At 38.1% G+C, this 18,478-nt stretch overlaps 1 protein-coding gene across 2 annotated transcripts in view; it reads left to right on the forward strand.

Annotated features, from left to right (window-relative positions):
- Nucleotides 1-18,478, forward strand: part of PCNX2 (pecanex 2) — a 288,039-nt gene that overhangs the window by 189,168 nt on the left and 80,393 nt on the right. For both annotated transcript variants that reach the window (XM_072823047.1, XM_072823048.1), the window contains one exon: nucleotides 16,022-16,130. In XM_072823047.1, the coding sequence (XP_072679148.1) occupies nucleotides 16,022-16,130 (109 nt within the window). The remainder of the gene's footprint in view (nucleotides 1-16,021; nucleotides 16,131-18,478) is intronic.

Here is an 18,478-nt window from a genome sequence, read left to right on the forward strand (position 1 = left end):
TCTCCCGTCAGGGCAGTGGTGATGGTTCATTAAACCAGAGCATTGAAGAGCCACTACTGATCAGTCTTCCAGGAATGGGGTAGGGATGTGGGCCTAAGGCACACAAAACCTACATAAGTGGCTTCAGGGAATTCAGGGAAGGTGACAACTCTAGACTCTCTTCACTGAAAGAATTTTGAAAACTCACCTTACTCAGCATTAGGGGAAGCCCTCCTTAAATACTTTCCAAAGGCAGAACTTGATTCAGTTGCATCAGGCCACATTTTCCTTATAAGGCTGACCACTGGCATTTGCCATCCTTTATTGGTTGGAAGCTTCTGGTTTTACAGGATGTAAGTATATGAACCTGCAGGTTCCCAGTCGTGCCTTTTGCCAGGCTCCCATATTTAGGACAAGAACTTGGAGGTCACAGACTTTCCCATTCTTTCTTTCCTTGACCTACCAGTTTCAGAAATACTTTAATGGACCAAACCACAGTCCCTCTGACTGAAGAAAGGGTATTGATGATTCTGAGATGGTTGCTATGGTAAGTTTAAAGTCTTCAGAGGGAAAAAGAGAGTAAAGACCTCTCTTATAAGGGAAATCCATGGCTATTGCAAGGATTTGGCATGTAAATGAGAATCAGGAAGCAACAGGAACATTTCCACTGGACCAATGCCCACTAGAGCCATGGCTTATATCACTTGATGAGCTAGGGAAACACCTGAAAGTTTCATTCATTCATCGTTTCACTTTCTGGAAAACTTTTGCTGCACTTACATCAGCCATATGCCTATACTACTTATCTGCTAGAAGACAAATAATAAATATATACTATAAATAATACCTGGTGTCTGCTGCCAATGAGTATATGCTCCAGTGGGGGACAAAGGAGATAAAAACATATAAAAAGTACTTTTGAAACAATACCATAAGGGCCGTAGTAAAGTAACCTATATTTATTGAGAGTATAATGTAAGCAGAGTCCTGAGATTAAAAAAAAAAAGTATCTGGATTATGTCATTTAATCTTCACAATAAATTTCTCAGGTAGGTACCATTACCATATCTGCTTTTCAGAGGAGGAAACTAAGGCTCAATGGAGTGAAACTTGCCCAAGATCACACAGCTAATGAGATGCAAGGCTGTGATAGGAACACATGTCTATATGACTGCCAAGTCCGCCCTTGTCACCAGGATGCTATGCTACTTTGTAGTGATTTGAAGTTATAAGCCGCAGATAGTGAGGATCTCCAGAAGGAGAAAGTAATTGAGGCGGTGGACAGAAGGGTCACAGGAAGTACTTTGGAGAGATGTCACTTTGAACTAACTACTTTTTAATTTCATTTTACTTCTTCTGTTGACTTATTACTTCTTCCGATTATTTTTAAGTCATTGCTCTTACATTAAAAATATAAAACTTCAATTCCTAGAACTATACCTTCAAATAATATTATGCTACTTCATGTGTAGGGTAAGGAATTTCAACAGTTCTTCCCATTCTTTGTGCTGTCACGCATTTAATTTTACATATGAGATGAACACATAATACACTGTTACTATTTATGCTTTAGAGCAAAATTACTCTTTTAAAGCAATTGAAATAAGGAAAAAGTATTTTATTGCTACTAATTCCATTTATGATGCTCTGTTTCTTTGTGTAGATCCAGGTTTCCAAACGATATCATACTTCCTGTACCTGAACTTTCTAGAAGAGTTCTTTTAGTGTAGGTTTATTGGCCATTAACTTGGTCAGTTTTGGTTGTCTGAGAAAGTATTTCTTTTTCATTTTTGAAAGATGGTCTCATTGGGTATAGAATTCTATTTTAACAGTCCTACCCACCCCCACCCCCTGTAAAAATATCATGCCATTTAGGAGTGCCTGGGTGGCTTAGTCAGTTAAGCATCCAAATCTTGATTTTAGATCAGGTCATGATTTGGGATCCTGAGATCAAGCCCTACATCAGGCCCCTACATCAGGCTCTGTGCTCAGTGGGTAGTCTTATCCCTCTCTTTCTTCCCTGTTTGCCCTCTTTCTCCTAAATAAGTAAATAAATAAATAAATAAATAAATAAATAAATAAATAAATTCAAAAAATGTCATCCCATTTAGCACTTTTAGCACTTAAAAAATGCCACTTTGGCCCTGCATTGTTTCTGATGTAAGTCTTCTGTAATTTTAACTGTTGTTTTTCTCTGTATAATGTCTTTTTGTAGTGTTTGCCTCTAATATTTTCTTTGTCTTTTGTATTCAGCAGTTTGAATAGGACATGCCTAGTTTTATAGGCTTTGTTGTTGTTGGGTATTTATCCTCCTTGTCATCTGCTCTTGAATCTGTGACTGAGTGTCTGTCATTATTTTGGACAATTTCTTGGCCATTACTTCTTCAAATGCTTCTTTTGTCCTCCTGTTCTCTTTCTCTTTTTTAATCTGAGGTTCAAACTATGTATATGTTAGATACTTGATATTGTTATGCAGCTTTTAGATACTCAGTAATATTTTTTTTTAATTTTTAATTTTAATTCCAGTTAACACAAAGTATTGTATCACTTTCAAATGTACAATATAGTGATTCGACAATTCCTCACAATACCTGGTGCTCATCACAAGTGCCCTCCTTAATCCCCCATTACCTATTTCACCCATCCCCATTCTTCAGGCAACCATCTATTTGTTCCTTACATTGAGTCTGTTTCTTGATTTGTCTCTCTTCTTTCCTTTGCCTATGTGCTTTATTTCTTAAATGCCACATGAGTAAAATCATATGGTATTTGTCTTTCTCTGACTGACTTATTTCATTATACTCTCTAGCTTAGCACTATACTCTCTAGCTCCATCCATGTCATTGCAAATGGCAAGATTTCATTCTTTTTTTATGGCTGAATAATAGTCCATTACATGTGTATACCACATCTTCTTCTTTTTTTTTTTTAAAGACTGTATTTATTCATTAATGAGAGACACAGAGAAAGAGAGGCAGAGACACAGGCAGAGGGAGAAGCAGGCTCCACGCAGGATGCCCAATGTGGGACTCAATCCCGGGTCTCTAGGATCACACCCCGGGCTGAAGGCGGCGCTAAACCCCTGAGCCACCGGGGCTGCCCCCACATCTTCTTTAACCATTCATCAATTGATGGGCACTCCAGCTGCTTCCATATCTTGGCTTCTATAGATAATGCTGTTATAAACATAGGAGTACATATATCCCTTCGAATTAGTGTTTTTGTATTCTTTGGGTAAATACCCAGTAGTGTGATTGCTGGATCGTAGAGAAATTCTATTTTTAATTTTTTGAAGACCTTCCATACTGTTTTCCACAGTGCATGCTTCAGTTTGCATCCTCATCAACATGTGTTGTTTCTTGTGTTGTTGAGTTTAGTTATTCTGACATGTGTGAGGTGATACGCCATTATGGTTTTGATTTGCATTTCCCTGATGATGTGTGATGTTGAGCATCTTTTTATGCTTTGTTGGCCATCTGGATGTCTTCTTTAGAAAAATGTCTTCATGTCTTCTGCCCATTTTTAAAATCATATTATTCATTTTTGAGGTGTTGAGTTTTATAAATTCTTTATATGCTTTGGATACTAACCCTTTATTGGATATGTCATTTGCAGATATCTTTTCCCATTCTACAGGTTGCATTTTGTTTTTGTTTTTTTTTAAATTTTTTATTGGTGTTCAATTTACTAACATACAGAATAACCCCCACTGCCCGTCACCCATTCACTCCCACCCCCCGCCCTCCTCCCCTTCTACCACCCCTAGTTCGTTTCCCAGAGTTAGCAGTCTTTACGTTCTGTCTCCCTTTCTGATATTTCCCACACATTTCTTCTCCCTTCCCTTATTTTCCCTTTCACTATTATTTATATTCCCCAAATGAATGAGAACATATAATGTTTGTCCTTCTCCGACTGACTTACTTCACTCAGCATAATACCCTCCAGTTCCATCCACGTTGAAGCAAATGGTGGGTATTTGTCATTTCTAATAGCTGAGTAATATTCCATTGTATACATAAACCACATCTTCTTTATCCATTCATCTTTCGTTGGACACCGAGGCTCCTTCCACAGTTTTGTTAATTGTTTCATTCACTTTGCAGAAACCTTTTATTTTGATGTAGTCCCCATAGTTTTTTTTTTTTTCTTTCTTTCTTTTTTTTTTTTTTTTTTTTTTTTGGTTTGTTTCCCTTGCCTCAGAAACATATCTAGAAAAAAATCACTATGACTGATGTCAGAGAAGTTACTGTCTATGTTCTCTCCTAGGATTTTCATGATTTCAGGTCTCACATTTAAGTCTTTCATCCATTTTGAATTTATTTTTGTGTATGGTGTAAGAATATTTTCTTTTTTGAATTCCCTCAGTTTTATCCTTTTGTTTCAGTTTAGGTCATTTCTATTGACTTATCTTCAAGTTCATTGATCATTCCCTTGATTGTGTTAGTGTGATGAGCTTGCTGAAAGTATTCTATGTATCTGTTATAGTGTTTCCATTTCCATCATTTGTATTTGAGTCTTACTTTTATAGTTTCCATCTCTGTCCTGAAATTATCCATCTACTCTTTCATATTGTACACCTTTTCTATTTAGAGCCCTTAACATATCATCATAGTTCTTTAATTATCCTATCAGATAGTTCCAACTTAAGTGTCATATCTGAGACTTGCTCTGTCACTTTGTCTTTTAGGAGTACATTTTTTCTTGCCTTTTTGTATACCTCATATTTTTTTTTTACCTCATAATTTTTTATTGAAAGCTAGACATCTTGTGGTGAAAATAGCAAATAAAGTAAATAGTTTTTATGCCAAAACTAAGCACATCTTTCCTTCTGCTAGATTTTTAGTGCAGGGATATGCCTGTTGTCTGTATCTCAGACCCTGCTTATTCTGGCTTCAGTTATCTTGTAGTGAGGGGAGAGTTGTAGCCTGATATCCCCCTCTATACATGATTAGAGGGCCCATTGCAGACCATGTGTCCAGTGGTCAAGGTCTGGTGAGTACACTGGATTAACAGCCACTGCACTGGCTTTGTATGATGTCTTAGATAAGTATATGGAATTTTCTTCAGCCGTGGTTTTAAACTAATTTTTGCAACTAGATAGCTATCAAATAGTGTAATGATTCAATAGATTGTCTAGCCAAATAGTAGAGTATTAAGCAGCTAATTAGATGTTAGGTAGAGCAATTTGTACCAATGTTGGATATATGAGGTAGAAATATCAGAGTTTCTGGGGTGCCTGGGTGGTTCAGTCAGTTGAGCATCAAATCTTTATTTTGGCTCAGGTCCTTGGATCAAGCCCCCTGTCACACTCCATGCTCAGTGGGGGGTTTGCTTCTCCCTCTCCCTGTATGCCCGCTACCTGCTTGTGTCCTCTCTCTCTCTCAAATAAATAAATGTCTTTAAAAAAAAGAAACATCAAGTTTCAGAGAAGTATATATTGTTAATCCACTTTGGACTTCATATATATATATATATATATATATATATATATATATACACACATTTATACATATTCACGGGTAGAAAATGCCAAGAAGGGTAACTCCTCAGCCATCATGAACTGTGGCTTGTACTGGAAGTTAAGTCAGAATGAGGTAGGTAACAAAACTTTTTTGCTTACACTTTATGTAATTCTGAACTATTTGGTATTTTTTAAGCGAGGCTATATTATTACATTTTTATTTAAAAAGAACATAAATTTTGAAAGTCTAGATGCTTAAAGCAGAAAGCTTTATCATATGGAACATCACTTTATGAATCATTTTATTTCTACTAGGAAATAAAATTTCCTTCTATTGAGGAAATGTTTGTACAAGTATCACATCTCAGGAGGGTACATAAATGAGAGGTACTGGAGGCATGTGGTGGATGGCATGGGCAGGGGGGCATTCAAACCTGATGGAGGAAAAGCTGCCTCATAGCTGCGTGTAACAAATAATATTATTTGTCTCTCTCATTAAAATGCTAAACGTGCACAGGCAGCACCTAACATCCTGATAGAGGCTTATGAACCTTGCACCTTCTTCCTAAAGACAGTATTTGCCACATGTGGGATTATAATGGATCTTTGAGAGAGAAGAAGCCCCCAAAACAGAATCTGGAAAGCTGGCTTTTCTAAAATAAAATCCAAAACAACAGCAGGAAAACTGTCCTATGTAGAGTAATTGAATGAAGCCTAACATAAGGCATTGAAAGGATTAAGGAATGGAAAAGGAAGGCTGGGTGTGTCCATAAACTACATGGTTTCTACTGCTTGGCTCCAAGATCAATGTGAACAGGCTGCTTAAAGAACAAAAGTTAACACTCGCTCACTCCTGTTTCTCCCTTGTTGAATCTGCCCTGTCTCCTTCAGTGAAGCCCCTCCCCACCTACCTAAGCCCGCACTCCTGCTAGCCCCCAGGAGCAGAAACATACTCACAGATGCCATGCTTCATTTAATTCCTAGTACTCAGGGGTGGTGAGAAGACCTTTTAGTTTTGTGCATTCATAGCCCTTGGTAGATTATAAAATTTCAATGTGCAATGGTGACTTCATTTGCATTTATGGATGCACTAATGAGCAGTTATGGAATAGGAACCTAACTAATATTTTCTGTCTTGTTCTCCTAGGGGTTCGAATTTGGCTGCATAAGGGCGGCTAATCAAAGCATCAGAGCTTGTTGCATTTTCTTTTATTAGCTGCATATTCATTTGCCTAAGTAGCCTACCCCTGCTGGGTACTCTCATCCTCTATCATCCCTATTTCTCTCCTCAGTTACATTTTTCCAGACTGCTCTTCACAGATGATAAACTAAAATTATTACCCCAGGTTCCTTTTTTTCCTTCCTTAGATTTTAATCTCACTTAATGTTTCTAGTTTCACTTTTCTGGTGTAGGTTAATCAGATTCATCCCACGTGATACCTCTTGCCTGAATAATTCTGATATTTTATATTTTACTATTAAATATGGTGTTGAATGTCATATGACACCGATATCCTTTATCAGGTATAAGAAGAACTCTTTTATTACTAGATTGGAAGGGATTTGTTTCAATGTGTGTTGAATTTATTTTTCCTCATCCTTCCTGTATGAATTGAGTGTCATATAGTTTTTCTTTTTTTACTTTTTTCATGTTGTGAATAATACTGACATTCTTCTAATATTAAGCCATTATGATAGGAAGCAAATTTGATTATGATTATTCTTATACATTTGTAGATTCATTTTGTAAATGTCTTATTAGAGTTCTGCATTTATATTAATAGATAAGAACATCTATATTTTCCTTTCTTATGACATTCTTGTTCATTTTTTATAGTAAAAATAGCCTGTCAAGATAAACTCTGAAGTTTTCCTAAGATGCACATTTTAAGGCTATTTCTTTTCCTCTACAAAGTGCTTTAGCTGAGTCCCACATGTTATGATTGATACTACTGCTCTTTATTGTCATTAATTTTTTAAAAACATTTTAGTTATTTATTTCTTTTTAGAAAGAAACAGAGAGAGTGTCAATGGGGGGTGGAGCAGAGGGAGAAAGAAAGAATCCCGTGCAGACTCCATGCTGAGCATGGAGTCTGACACAGGGCTCAATCCCAGGATTCTGAGATCACAACCTGACTCAAAACCAAGAATGGGATGCTTAACCACCCAGGCACCCCTTATTGTCATTCATTTTTAAATATTTTCTAAATGTTACCATTTTAATTAGTTCAGTGTTTTATTTGTTGATGATAAATCTAAATGCAAAGTTTCAGATGGTTGCTGGTATTATTTTGCCATCATTTTCTTATTGACACCTAATGTCATTGCAAAGCAGTTTGCGTGATATCAATTCTTAGCACTGATTAAGAATTCTTTTGCAGTAAGTCATCAATTCTTATAAATGTATATATGCTTCAACATTTTATTTTTCTCTTTCGGTTTACTGCAGGACTCTAATACATACATCTCTTAGACAAAGCATATGAATTCTATTGGCCAAATGTTTTTTATGCTTATTTATTATCTAATTAAACTATCATTTTCTGAGATGCATGTCCTAAAAATCTCCCCCTCTGATTGTAGATTTGTAATCTTACCTTGTAATTCTATTTGCTTTGACCTTAGGTACTTTGAAACTGTTTGGCTAAGTGCCTAAATTCCAATCATGTCATCTTCCTGATGACTCTTCCCTTTTATTATGATGTACTGATTTTTATCATTTTATTGAGAGAATCAATTTTGTCTAATATTAATATAGTTAAGCAAGCTTTGTTTTGATTGGGATTTACCTGGAAAATTTTACCTAAAACTTTCTAAGTCATATTAATATTTCTTACAAAGGCATTTAGCAAGACTTTAAAAAAAATACACACTGAGAATCTTCACATTTTAATAGGCAAATTTTATTCATTTACATTGACTACAATTACTGATATGTTTGTAGTTTTTTCTATTTTTTCCTCCATATGTATGGTGGGTTTTTTTTGTTTTTTTGTTTGTCCTCTTACCCCTTCTTTCTGGCCTTTTGTTGGATGGAATGGACTACTTTTTAATTCGTTTTTTCCTCTAGTGCTTTGAAAATTGAATACTGTGCTCCTGGTCCTCTAGTGAAGTGGATCTCAATGTGTGGTCCCCAGATAGGGAGCATCAACATCACCCGGGAAGTTATTCTTAGGCTTCATCCTAAACCTACTAAATCAGAACCTCTGCCACTAGTTTTTTGTTTTACAAGCTCTCTGGGTGATTCTGACACACATCAGAGACTGAATACTTTGGTGCTTTAGTGGTTACTCTTAAATTACTAATAAGCACATTTGATTAGCATATAAAATTAACTAAAATCTCTTCCTTCCTCTCAAACAATCCAAAGACAACACTTTAATTCCAAACTTCCCTCTCATATCTTAAATATTTATGACATGCAATACTTGGTTATGCCTTCAAGTGAATTACTAGCTTTATGATTAATTGTACAATTCTAATATTGACATTCTAACATTTTAGCTGTTTTTTTCTCTCCACTGTTATTCTTGTATGTTCTATTTTCCTTCAAGGTTAAATTTCCTTCTTTTTTTTAAGATTTTATTTATTTATTCATGAGAGACATGGCAGAGGAAGAAGCAGGCTCCATGCAGGAAGCCTGATGTGGGACTAGATCCCAGGACCCCAGGATTACGCCCTGGGCCAAAGGCAGGTGCTCACCTGCTGAGCCACCAGGCATCCCCTAAATTTCCTTCTTATTGAAGCACATTTTTGTTGTCTTTTTTTCTGCAAAGTTATATGAGTAATCAATTCTCTCAGATGTTGTTGGAAATGGTCCTTATGTTTTCCTCTTCACACTTAAATTATACTTAAGTTCTCTACAAGATTCTAATTCAATAGTCTTTCTTAAAACCTTTAAAACATTATTTCATTGTGTTTTGGCATATATTTATTGCTAATGAAAAGTCTGCTATCATCCACATTTTTTTCATCCACATTTTTTATAGGTAATCTGTAAGAAATATTTTTCTTTTTGATTTTGATGTTATACATTTTCACTATGATATGCAGTAAGGTGTGGATTCTTTTTATTTAACCTGATGGGACTCGATGTGCTTCTTCAATCAATTTTCCTCAGTTCTGGAAAATTCTGAGCCATTTTCCCTTCAAATATTTTCTCTCCCTTTTCTCTCTCATATTTTCAGGAACTCCAATTGGACGTATGTTATGTCTTCTTATTCTGTCATGTATGATTCTTAACCTTTGAGATTTTTAAAAAATCTTTTCCTGTCTTTGTGCTGTGTTCTGGGTAACTTACTCAGATCTTCCATTTCTCTATTTTCTGTTTTGCTGTAGCTAATCTGCTTTTACACCATCTCCTGGAGTTTTACTTTAATGCCTTCATTTTTCCCTTCTAGAATTGGCATTTCTTTCTTTTTCAATTCCAGTTGTTCTTTCTTCATATAATGTTACTCTCTTATTATTGCTTACTTTTTATGTCAACCCTTACTCATTTATTTAGATTCTTTTTTGTTGTTGTTGTCATCGTTGTCATCGTGTTGTCCCCCCCCCCCCCCGTGTCCTCCAGGTCCCCGCCCAACCCACGGGTCTAGATTCTTTTATATTGCTGTATTACATAAGATTCTTGAGATGCTAAGTATCTTGTGCATTGAATTTACTGACTTCTCATTTACCCATTTTCCTTTTATGGTTCATAATTTTCACTATGGACTGATCTTTAGTGGGAGGTTGTTGTTTTTATCTGTGGGAGACCTATATATTCCGCTTGTAGAAATGTCCCTGAAGATTGTATATGCATTTACTTTTGCAAGAAAGTTTTGTCATCCTCCCTTTTTGTGTTATGACCATTTGCTTCTGCATTCCCATGCTTCTGGAATATTTTAAATTTAAATCCCACTCCCCTGTATTATGATGGTTAAGGTTTTGGTGTATTATGGATGACAAATTCTACTCTACACCAAGAAGAAGGCAAAGTTTTTTTTTGCTTTTTCCCAGCACTGGTAGGTGGGGTTTTTTCTAATTCACCTTTTTGTGGACATGGCAGCCAGCCTGTCAAGTCCATTAAAATCCCAAGTCCTTAACAGCAAAGGCCCACATCCATATTTGTATCCTCTTGGGGTCATTCCAATGTCAGTTCAGACTTATTTTTCTCATTTTTCATTCTGCCTATTGGAAGTTTTCTCTTCTTTTGTCTTCAACTATTAATTACATTTTTTCTTACAATCTTTTAAGTTATTTCTATTATTTTTATAGTGGAATAACCTTTGTGTATAACCATGCTCCCCGAAGCACATCGATATTTTGCTAAACTGTGTTCTATTTAATAAATTCTCAATGCACATCATATACAGAGGTAGAATCTGTTTTTGATCTTCTGAAATTCAGTCTTGTAACCAGTTGTAACCCTGCCTTAACATGTTTATTCAACTTATAAAATTCTAACTCATATTGTCAGCTTTTAGTTGAAAATATTTGTTTTAGAGCTAATGTCCCTATATTTAAATGATCACATTTGCTGTTATCACTCTATTATTCTATAAAAGTGGTGCTTCCCCTCCCCCCAAAACTGGTACCCCCCAAAACTGGTATCCCACATTTGAGGTGTTACTAGCTTTACTTTTTCCATTCCTTCTTGAACATTTTTCTGCTCCTCACATCACCTCCTTCCTGAGCATGCCTTTCAGCTCTGCATGCCTCTTCAGGTTCAGACATTCATAATCACAAGTTGCATTACCTTTCTGAGAAGGCAACAGGCTGAATTTAACAACAGAATGCAAGAAAAGAAAAAAAGATAAAATGTGCATGATAGAAGTAATCTGGGAGACAATAAGACTAGGGTTAGGATTAGAGCAGTAGGAGGAAAGGTGGTGATTGGGGTTGGGAAGGGAAATTACACTTTAATCGAATGAAATATCCTATGTGCAGCTCCCTAAGATAGTGTTCAATATTAAAATGTTCAATAAATTGTGAGTTATTTTGTTGGTAGAGGATGCCCTGTGGAAAGATGGCATACATATTATTTCAGAAGGTATTAGCAAAGAAATGGGTTGGGTTGTCTTTATTTAGTGACATTTTTCTAAAAATAATTTGTGAATTTATGCAAATTGAGTTTCCTCTCTATAGCAGAGGTATGACAGCATTGTCTACACCTAATTGAAGAGATATTCCCCAAAAGGGTCATTGGAAGTGAGAGTATTTATGGTGTCTTTCTTTGGGAAACAGCCAGAATCACTCCACTGTGACTTCATTTACTCTTTTACTAGTGTTTTTGGTGGAAAAGACCCAAATGATTTTTGTTTTCTCTTATAGTCATACTTGGATAACTTGTGAAGTTTATTATGCTTCCATAGGGCTGAGATTTAAGATCGTGGCAGGAGAACATAAGGGGTGAGTTAAGCTTCATAAAAACAGAGGCTTTGAACTATCTGCAGAGATGCAATTTCATAGGTAATCTAAGTGGGATTTCTATTTAGAGTGCTTCAGTGCAATGTTATGCTGTATGCAGCAGTGCTTACTAGAAAGGTGTTAATGCTGCTGTTTCCACTGAATCAATCTTTTCTCTCTTTTTTAAAAGATTTATTTATTTATTTTAGAGAGAGTGAGCATGAGCAGGAGAGACAGAGAGAGAGAGAGAGAGAATCTCAAGCAGACTGCGCTGAGAGCCCAACTCAGGGCTTGATCTCATAACCCTGAGATCATGACCTAAGCTGAAACCAAGAGTCAGATGGTTAACTGACTGCTCCCTCAGGTGCCCCTCCACTGAATCGCTGTTATTTTAGATGTTTTTTGATTTTATACACGATGGTCTAATAGGAAGTAAAGTGCCTCTTATATATACTTTCCATTAATGATCGATACTTGAGTTTCTTCCTTTTGTGTTAGGCATCACCTTTTGAATACCCACAGATTTTTCATTTTTTCACTTGATTTCTCTTTTGAAGAGAAGGACAAAATGTAGAGGGAAAATATGGTTGGGTCTTTTTAACCTGAAATATACCTCTCCACACTTCTAGGAATAAAATACATAAGCCATATCCTCCTTCTTGGAGCTGTGCATTCAAGAAGCTCGGAGAACCCAGAAGCCTGCCTTTCTGAGATCCACTTGAATGTTGCCAGACTCATTGGATGGTGTCCTATTTTATTAATTGGGCATTGACACTGAAAGGGACGTTCCAAGATAGATCCGAGCTCTTTGTCACTGTGCACGCAGAGAAGAGGTCCCTCATAGTGGCTGCAGCCACATTTGTCATGTCCACACTTGTGACCCTTGTCCCTTGCCCATTAGCAGGAAGGCTTAGGTAGAGGAGTTGCTGTCCCTTGCTGCTGCATGTCAGACAGGTTTTCCTACTGCTGTCTTTAAAAGGGCTCCTGGTCTTGAGGAGACATGGTGAGATTTGGTGGTAGGTATTTCTACCACCATGCTGAGAACCCACAGGTGGTACTTGGACCTCTGGTTTCACATGGGCAGCCCATGGGGCCCCATGAGTCTGGTTTCTTCCTCCAAAAACTAGGATGACCTAGACTTGGTAAGTCTCAGTTGTTTTAGATGGGGGCTCTAGAATTTCCTGATTGTGGGCTAAGCACATACTCAAAATAAGACCTCCATTTATCCTAACATCTGTCAAATTCTTATTCTCATATTGCACTTAAAATTGCCAGGCACTGTTCTAAGTCCTAAACAAAGATGAAGTCACTTCATACTCAGATGACACTATAACTGTTATCATCCCCATGATGGATGCCAGCTGGAATTCAAATTCAGGCAGCTTGTCCTTAAGCCCATGTTCTTAAACATCGCACCATGTTGACATCTGACACATCTATAGCGTGTCCTTTTTCTGGTGGTCTTTGGGGAAGGAGATTAAATTACTGTGTTGTGGAGGGATCCTAGATACACAAAGAACTGGCATTCAGGAGTTCTGATTTTTTTAGTGAGAACAGCAGAGTCTATTTTATGAGATGCATATTGAAAATCTTTCACAAAACTTGTATTTTATTCTTCATGATGTTTATGAAAAAGCTGAGACATCAATACAGGAAAAGAGCAAAGATACCTGGGGTCTCAGCTGCAATTAGAGCATGAGAATGCATGTGCCTGATTACTGGTTTTGCTTATATGTAAATACAAGTCGCTGTGCTAAGCAAAAAATAATTATAATAGATTCATTGAATCATAATGCAGCCAAGTTTCACTTAGAGCTTTAAACTTGCAGATGAGGCTTTCCCTAGGGCTTCTGTCTGATTGTAGTTGCTATGTCTGACCTACTTATCAGCTTTTCACAAGGTGGCTTAAAAGCCTCCCAGGATATAGTCATACACAGAAAAGGAGAAACTTTCCATAACCCCTGATTCATTGGTGGGGTATTCGGGGGGTTGTGCATCACATAAGGTAATCTTGTTCATTCTTGTAGTTTTCTTCTAGGCATGAGTCACAAGGTCAATTCTGAATGAGTAAACTAAGATTTCTTGACAGTTGGAGGAACTAGTGGCTTTCAAACCCAGAGGCGTCTTGTGTGATAGAATTTGGTTAGGCATAACTGAGCAAGTTCATGCAAGAGAGCCTGGCACCACTTTGCAGGACTTCAGCTTTTGATGTCATCCAGTGTCATGTGTTGATAGTCTTCCCTTTTGGTGATTAGCATGTGCCTCCTCTGGTTGGGTTCATGGCAAGGGTGAAAGGAAATGATATTGGCCTTTAAAGAAAATATCTTAATGGAAGTGAGTCAAGAGTTCGAATCTGTTCAAATCTGTGTTAGAACGGTCTGTCTCAGTCCATCCAGGTCACCTACTGACTGGGAGAAACTCAGGTTTTCAGTCTTCTGAGAAAAGACTGTTTTTCTTTTCACTCTTGTGAACCCAAGAGATGCTATCTTTAGCAGACAAAACAGAGTAAGCCGTCGTCTTCTCAATTGTCAGAATGTCTAAGGCCCTGGGAGCCGGCAGTCCCATCCAGAATAGACTTGGGAAGCTTCAAGCAACCCCAAGATGAGAACCAAAGTGGCCTTTCTGAAAGACCTTGGAAGCCAATAGGAGTCAGCCCTCTGTGATTGATGCATGAGCAAGAGTAAAGAAAGTGAAAAGTCATCAGCAAAAACTAGACGTCTGTGTTTCTTTCCCGGATTCACATCCTTTGAGGGTGATTCAGGTCCAAGCATGTCATCAGTCTCCCATTTGTCCTTTCCTTGTTTGCCCTCCCCACTTTCTCTGTTTTGTTCCTGTCCCCCACCTTGGGTGGCCCTCCCCACTCCTCTCTACTTCTGCTGCTTCATCTCTGGGTCCCTGGGCACCACGACACCCCATGGGTTCTGTTCCTAACCAGCCACCACTAATTCCTTAAGAACTCCATGTTTGCTGTGCCTTTAGAAGACTTTTACCCTTGGTCCTCTTCTACTCCTGTCGGATGAGGTTTAATTCCACTCTGAAGTTAACTCCCTAGCACCGGGATGTCTGTGATAGAGTGGGGAGACTAGAGAGGCAAGAGGAAGATTGGGGAGACAACTCTGATGGGCCTCATCTGTCCCATTCCACTTTTATGGAACAACCCAGAAAAACCTCATCTTTGGATCCCCAAATCACAAGGTTGGCCTTCTGTTGTCTTGCTAAATTATCTCAGGGCTGGCATCCTCTCCTTAATGGTCCTGCTTCCCAACCTTTTCCTTCTTTTCCTGGTGCTCTTCTGCTGTCCTACATAACACCTGGTGAGCCTAATTTAAGAATTCCATTTTTTTCCTCTTTTCATATCCTAGCCTCAGGGAATGTATTGTATTATCACGTGTGCTAGCAAGTCTAGGAACAGACACATAATGCCTGAAGTTTCCATTATGCATGAAGAGTGTATGAACTTGAGGGAACATGCTGGTAGGATACGTACTGCACATGGGAGCACCAGGAGTGGAATTCCTCATCTGGGATTCATTGGTTGCTTCTTCCTACAAAGCAGAGGGCCCCAGCCAGGCCTGCCCATTCTTCTCCATCCTTCTTGGCCCATTCCTCTTCTGAATCTCTAGCCAAAACCTCTGAGTGTTTCCCCTTCATGGTCACCCTGAGTCTGCGTAAAGTCTCTCCTCTTCACCCCCCATAATACCCCAGAACTCCACATTTTCCTGTGCTGGCTTGTTGAACAACCATAGCAGCATCTACAGCCTGTGTCGGCTTTCTAAAGCACCCTATAGCTGGCGCTTCGGTGGTACGGACCTCTTTCCTCCAGCAAGAGCTGCTGAAGGGTTTTAAGTTAAACCTGCTACATAAAAACTCAAACAGTGGCAATGATGATAGGCGTTTGTATGAATCTCCTCTAAAAGACCCAGTGGGAAGGATGAAAGAGCAAACCATGAGTGCTCAGACACGCTGCACCTGTTGGCTGGATAATGAACCTGGAGACACTAACCACTCAGGTTTCCTAGGATCATCTTGTTGCTGTTACAGATTTTCCCAAACAACGGCCTTGCGTGTAGGACCAGGGAAGGTAAGAGCAAGAGGGAGACGAATAGCTTCACTGTCCCCCTCCTCCTCACTGTAAGTGACCTAGACTCAGCTACTACTCTGGTTGTCTGATGAATCTTTTCCTTCTGCTTTCAGCTCGGGGACCTGCTTCACAAGTTACAATTCGTCATGACGTATGTGGCTCCATGGCAGATGGCTTGGGGTTCTTCATTTCACGTGTTTGCTCAGCTCTTTGCAGTGCCTCGTATCCTTTGGGCTTCTATTTTCACCTGTGAGCTGAGAGTCACATTTTATGGATGCCAGCTTTTCATTGAACCCTGGCAATGAAAAGATTTGAAAGTCTTTAAGATTGCATTTTAATGGGGACATGGGGAGGCACTTTGGATTCCCCTTAGGCCACTTAGCCTTAAAAGATGTTGCTTAATTTTGAACTCTTCCTGCTTCTTAATGCATATCCAGGATTACTTTTTTTTTTTTTCTTGATTCTTTCCATTTTCATTGCACAGGTCTGCATTAAGATACTCTGTCTTTTAAATAGAAAGTTACTGCTTAACTGGTTCAGTTGACTTATACAAAATAGTGTAAATCGATCTGCTGCTACTAAACACTGCAGATAGGGCTGATGTCTCTGATAGACTATTATTGATTATCTCATACCATATGATGATGGAGTTTAATGATCACATATGTGAGTGATATTCAAAACTCAGAATGTGATGCACATAGAAATTAACCAAAGTTTTCTAAAACCTAAAAAAATAATTGATGGTTTTGTTTTATAGCTGCTCTTAGCCAAGAAGCCTAGTTTTATTGTTCAGAGTTTCATTTGGTTTCTTTGTCGATTTTTAAGTGTTTTCATAATGATAATTAGTTTTAATTGACTTCAAAACAAACTTGAGATGCTGCTCCTAAAGATCACTTTGACACAGATAGCTTAATTGCATGGGGGGTGGGTGTGAGTATGTGGAGAGATACATTAATAAAAAATAATCTTGAAGAGTGAGAGTAAACAAAAATATCCTTGACTCAGGCCTAAAATTTGCCCTCAAAGGTTTTCCTTCCCATCCAATTTATACTTCCTAAACTTGTGCTTTCCATGAGGTATTTCAAGGAGTACTTGTATTGGAATCCCTGGAGGAGCCTGTTAAATAATGAAATCCCTGAGCCCAGCGCATACTTTTAAAATCATGTTTCAGGGGGTGGATCTTGGAATGTTCATCTTCAGAAGCTTGCCCAAGATTCTTATCCCCTGGCGTCTGTGACTCCCGGTTCTAGAACTTCCTTTTGTACAATGTTCACATGAGGCTCATTAAAGACGATTCATGAACAGTTTCTGGGACTTACCTTCGTGTACAAGCATGGAAACATATTTGGGATAATCGTTAAATAATATATTCTAGGTTTTTAAAAATGCCCTTCTCCAGACTCATTTGTTTAAAAGCATCTTTGTAAGCCTACCAAGAGCTGGCTTTACAATGCACATTGTTCTGTGCACCTATTCTTAGACCTGCATTGATATTTCTGAAGTATTTCAAGGTTATTTGGCAGAACAAGCTGAGGGAAAATAAAATTTGGGGAGTGTAGCTTTTACACTCTTTTTCCCTCTTTCCCCCCTTTAACTGCAATCATTTTCTATAATAACAGTAATTTTAGTTTTTCTAAATAGTCATTTAAAACACAAAGACAGTGAGATGAAAGAGTGAGGTGATTTTTACTTATTTCTGAAATGTGTCTGCTTAGACACACATCTGATCTTGAGTTTAAAGTGTTTAAAAAATAAAGTCTGTTTATTAAATAAAAATTATTGGATGATGAAAATTTGTGGTTGAGGTGTTGCACAAAGAATTTGAAACTTGACATTATGATTCCTAGTTTTATCCTAACTTTGGTCCCATGCAGATTTGTAGCATTTCTTGTGCTTCCTATTCCTTGTTAGGTGAGTTCAGGGATATTAATTACTCCTTGAGGTTCCACAGCTGAGTTAAGACCCTTCTGGGAGCCATAACTTTCAATTACCTGACCTGTTTGTGTGTTGAGGGTTCACGCACAAGCACTTCATATCTGGCGCTTAATATCTCCTACAAGAATAAACATGGTGTTAGCATCTACCTCAGATTTTACCCGGTGCATATTAAATCTAAGTGCTTTCTTGGTGGGTGGACTTATTCTCAGGAAACTGAACATTTGAGATGTAGATTTCATCTGGCAATTGGTGGCTCTGTTTTAGGACACTCTATTGATCCCCATGCCTTGTTCCTAAAACTGCTCCTGATAGTGACATCCACTTCCTCCCTTCTCCTAAGATACAGAGCCTTTGAAGTGACCTTGGAGCCTGACCACCTCCATTGTGTGACAGCTTATGGTACTTGGAGCCTCCCACCCCCCCAAATAGTTGAGAAAACTGGATATATATGCTGTCAAGGCAAAGTTATGAGGGTCCTAAGCTACCAGCCCTGGATCTCGACTAATTTTGAAACATTAATTATTTTATCACTCTATTAAGAAGCTGTGGGTTCAATCCTGGCATCAGGAAGGGACTAATTTGCTCCATTTTGGAACTGAATTAGCGATCAGGCCAGCGGGGCACTGTTT

The sequence above is a fragment of the Canis lupus genome, chromosome 4 (assembly GCF_048164855.1).
Source record: "Canis lupus baileyi chromosome 4, mCanLup2.hap1, whole genome shotgun sequence".
In the NCBI taxonomy this organism is placed as follows: Eukaryota; Metazoa; Chordata; class Mammalia; order Carnivora; family Canidae; genus Canis; species Canis lupus.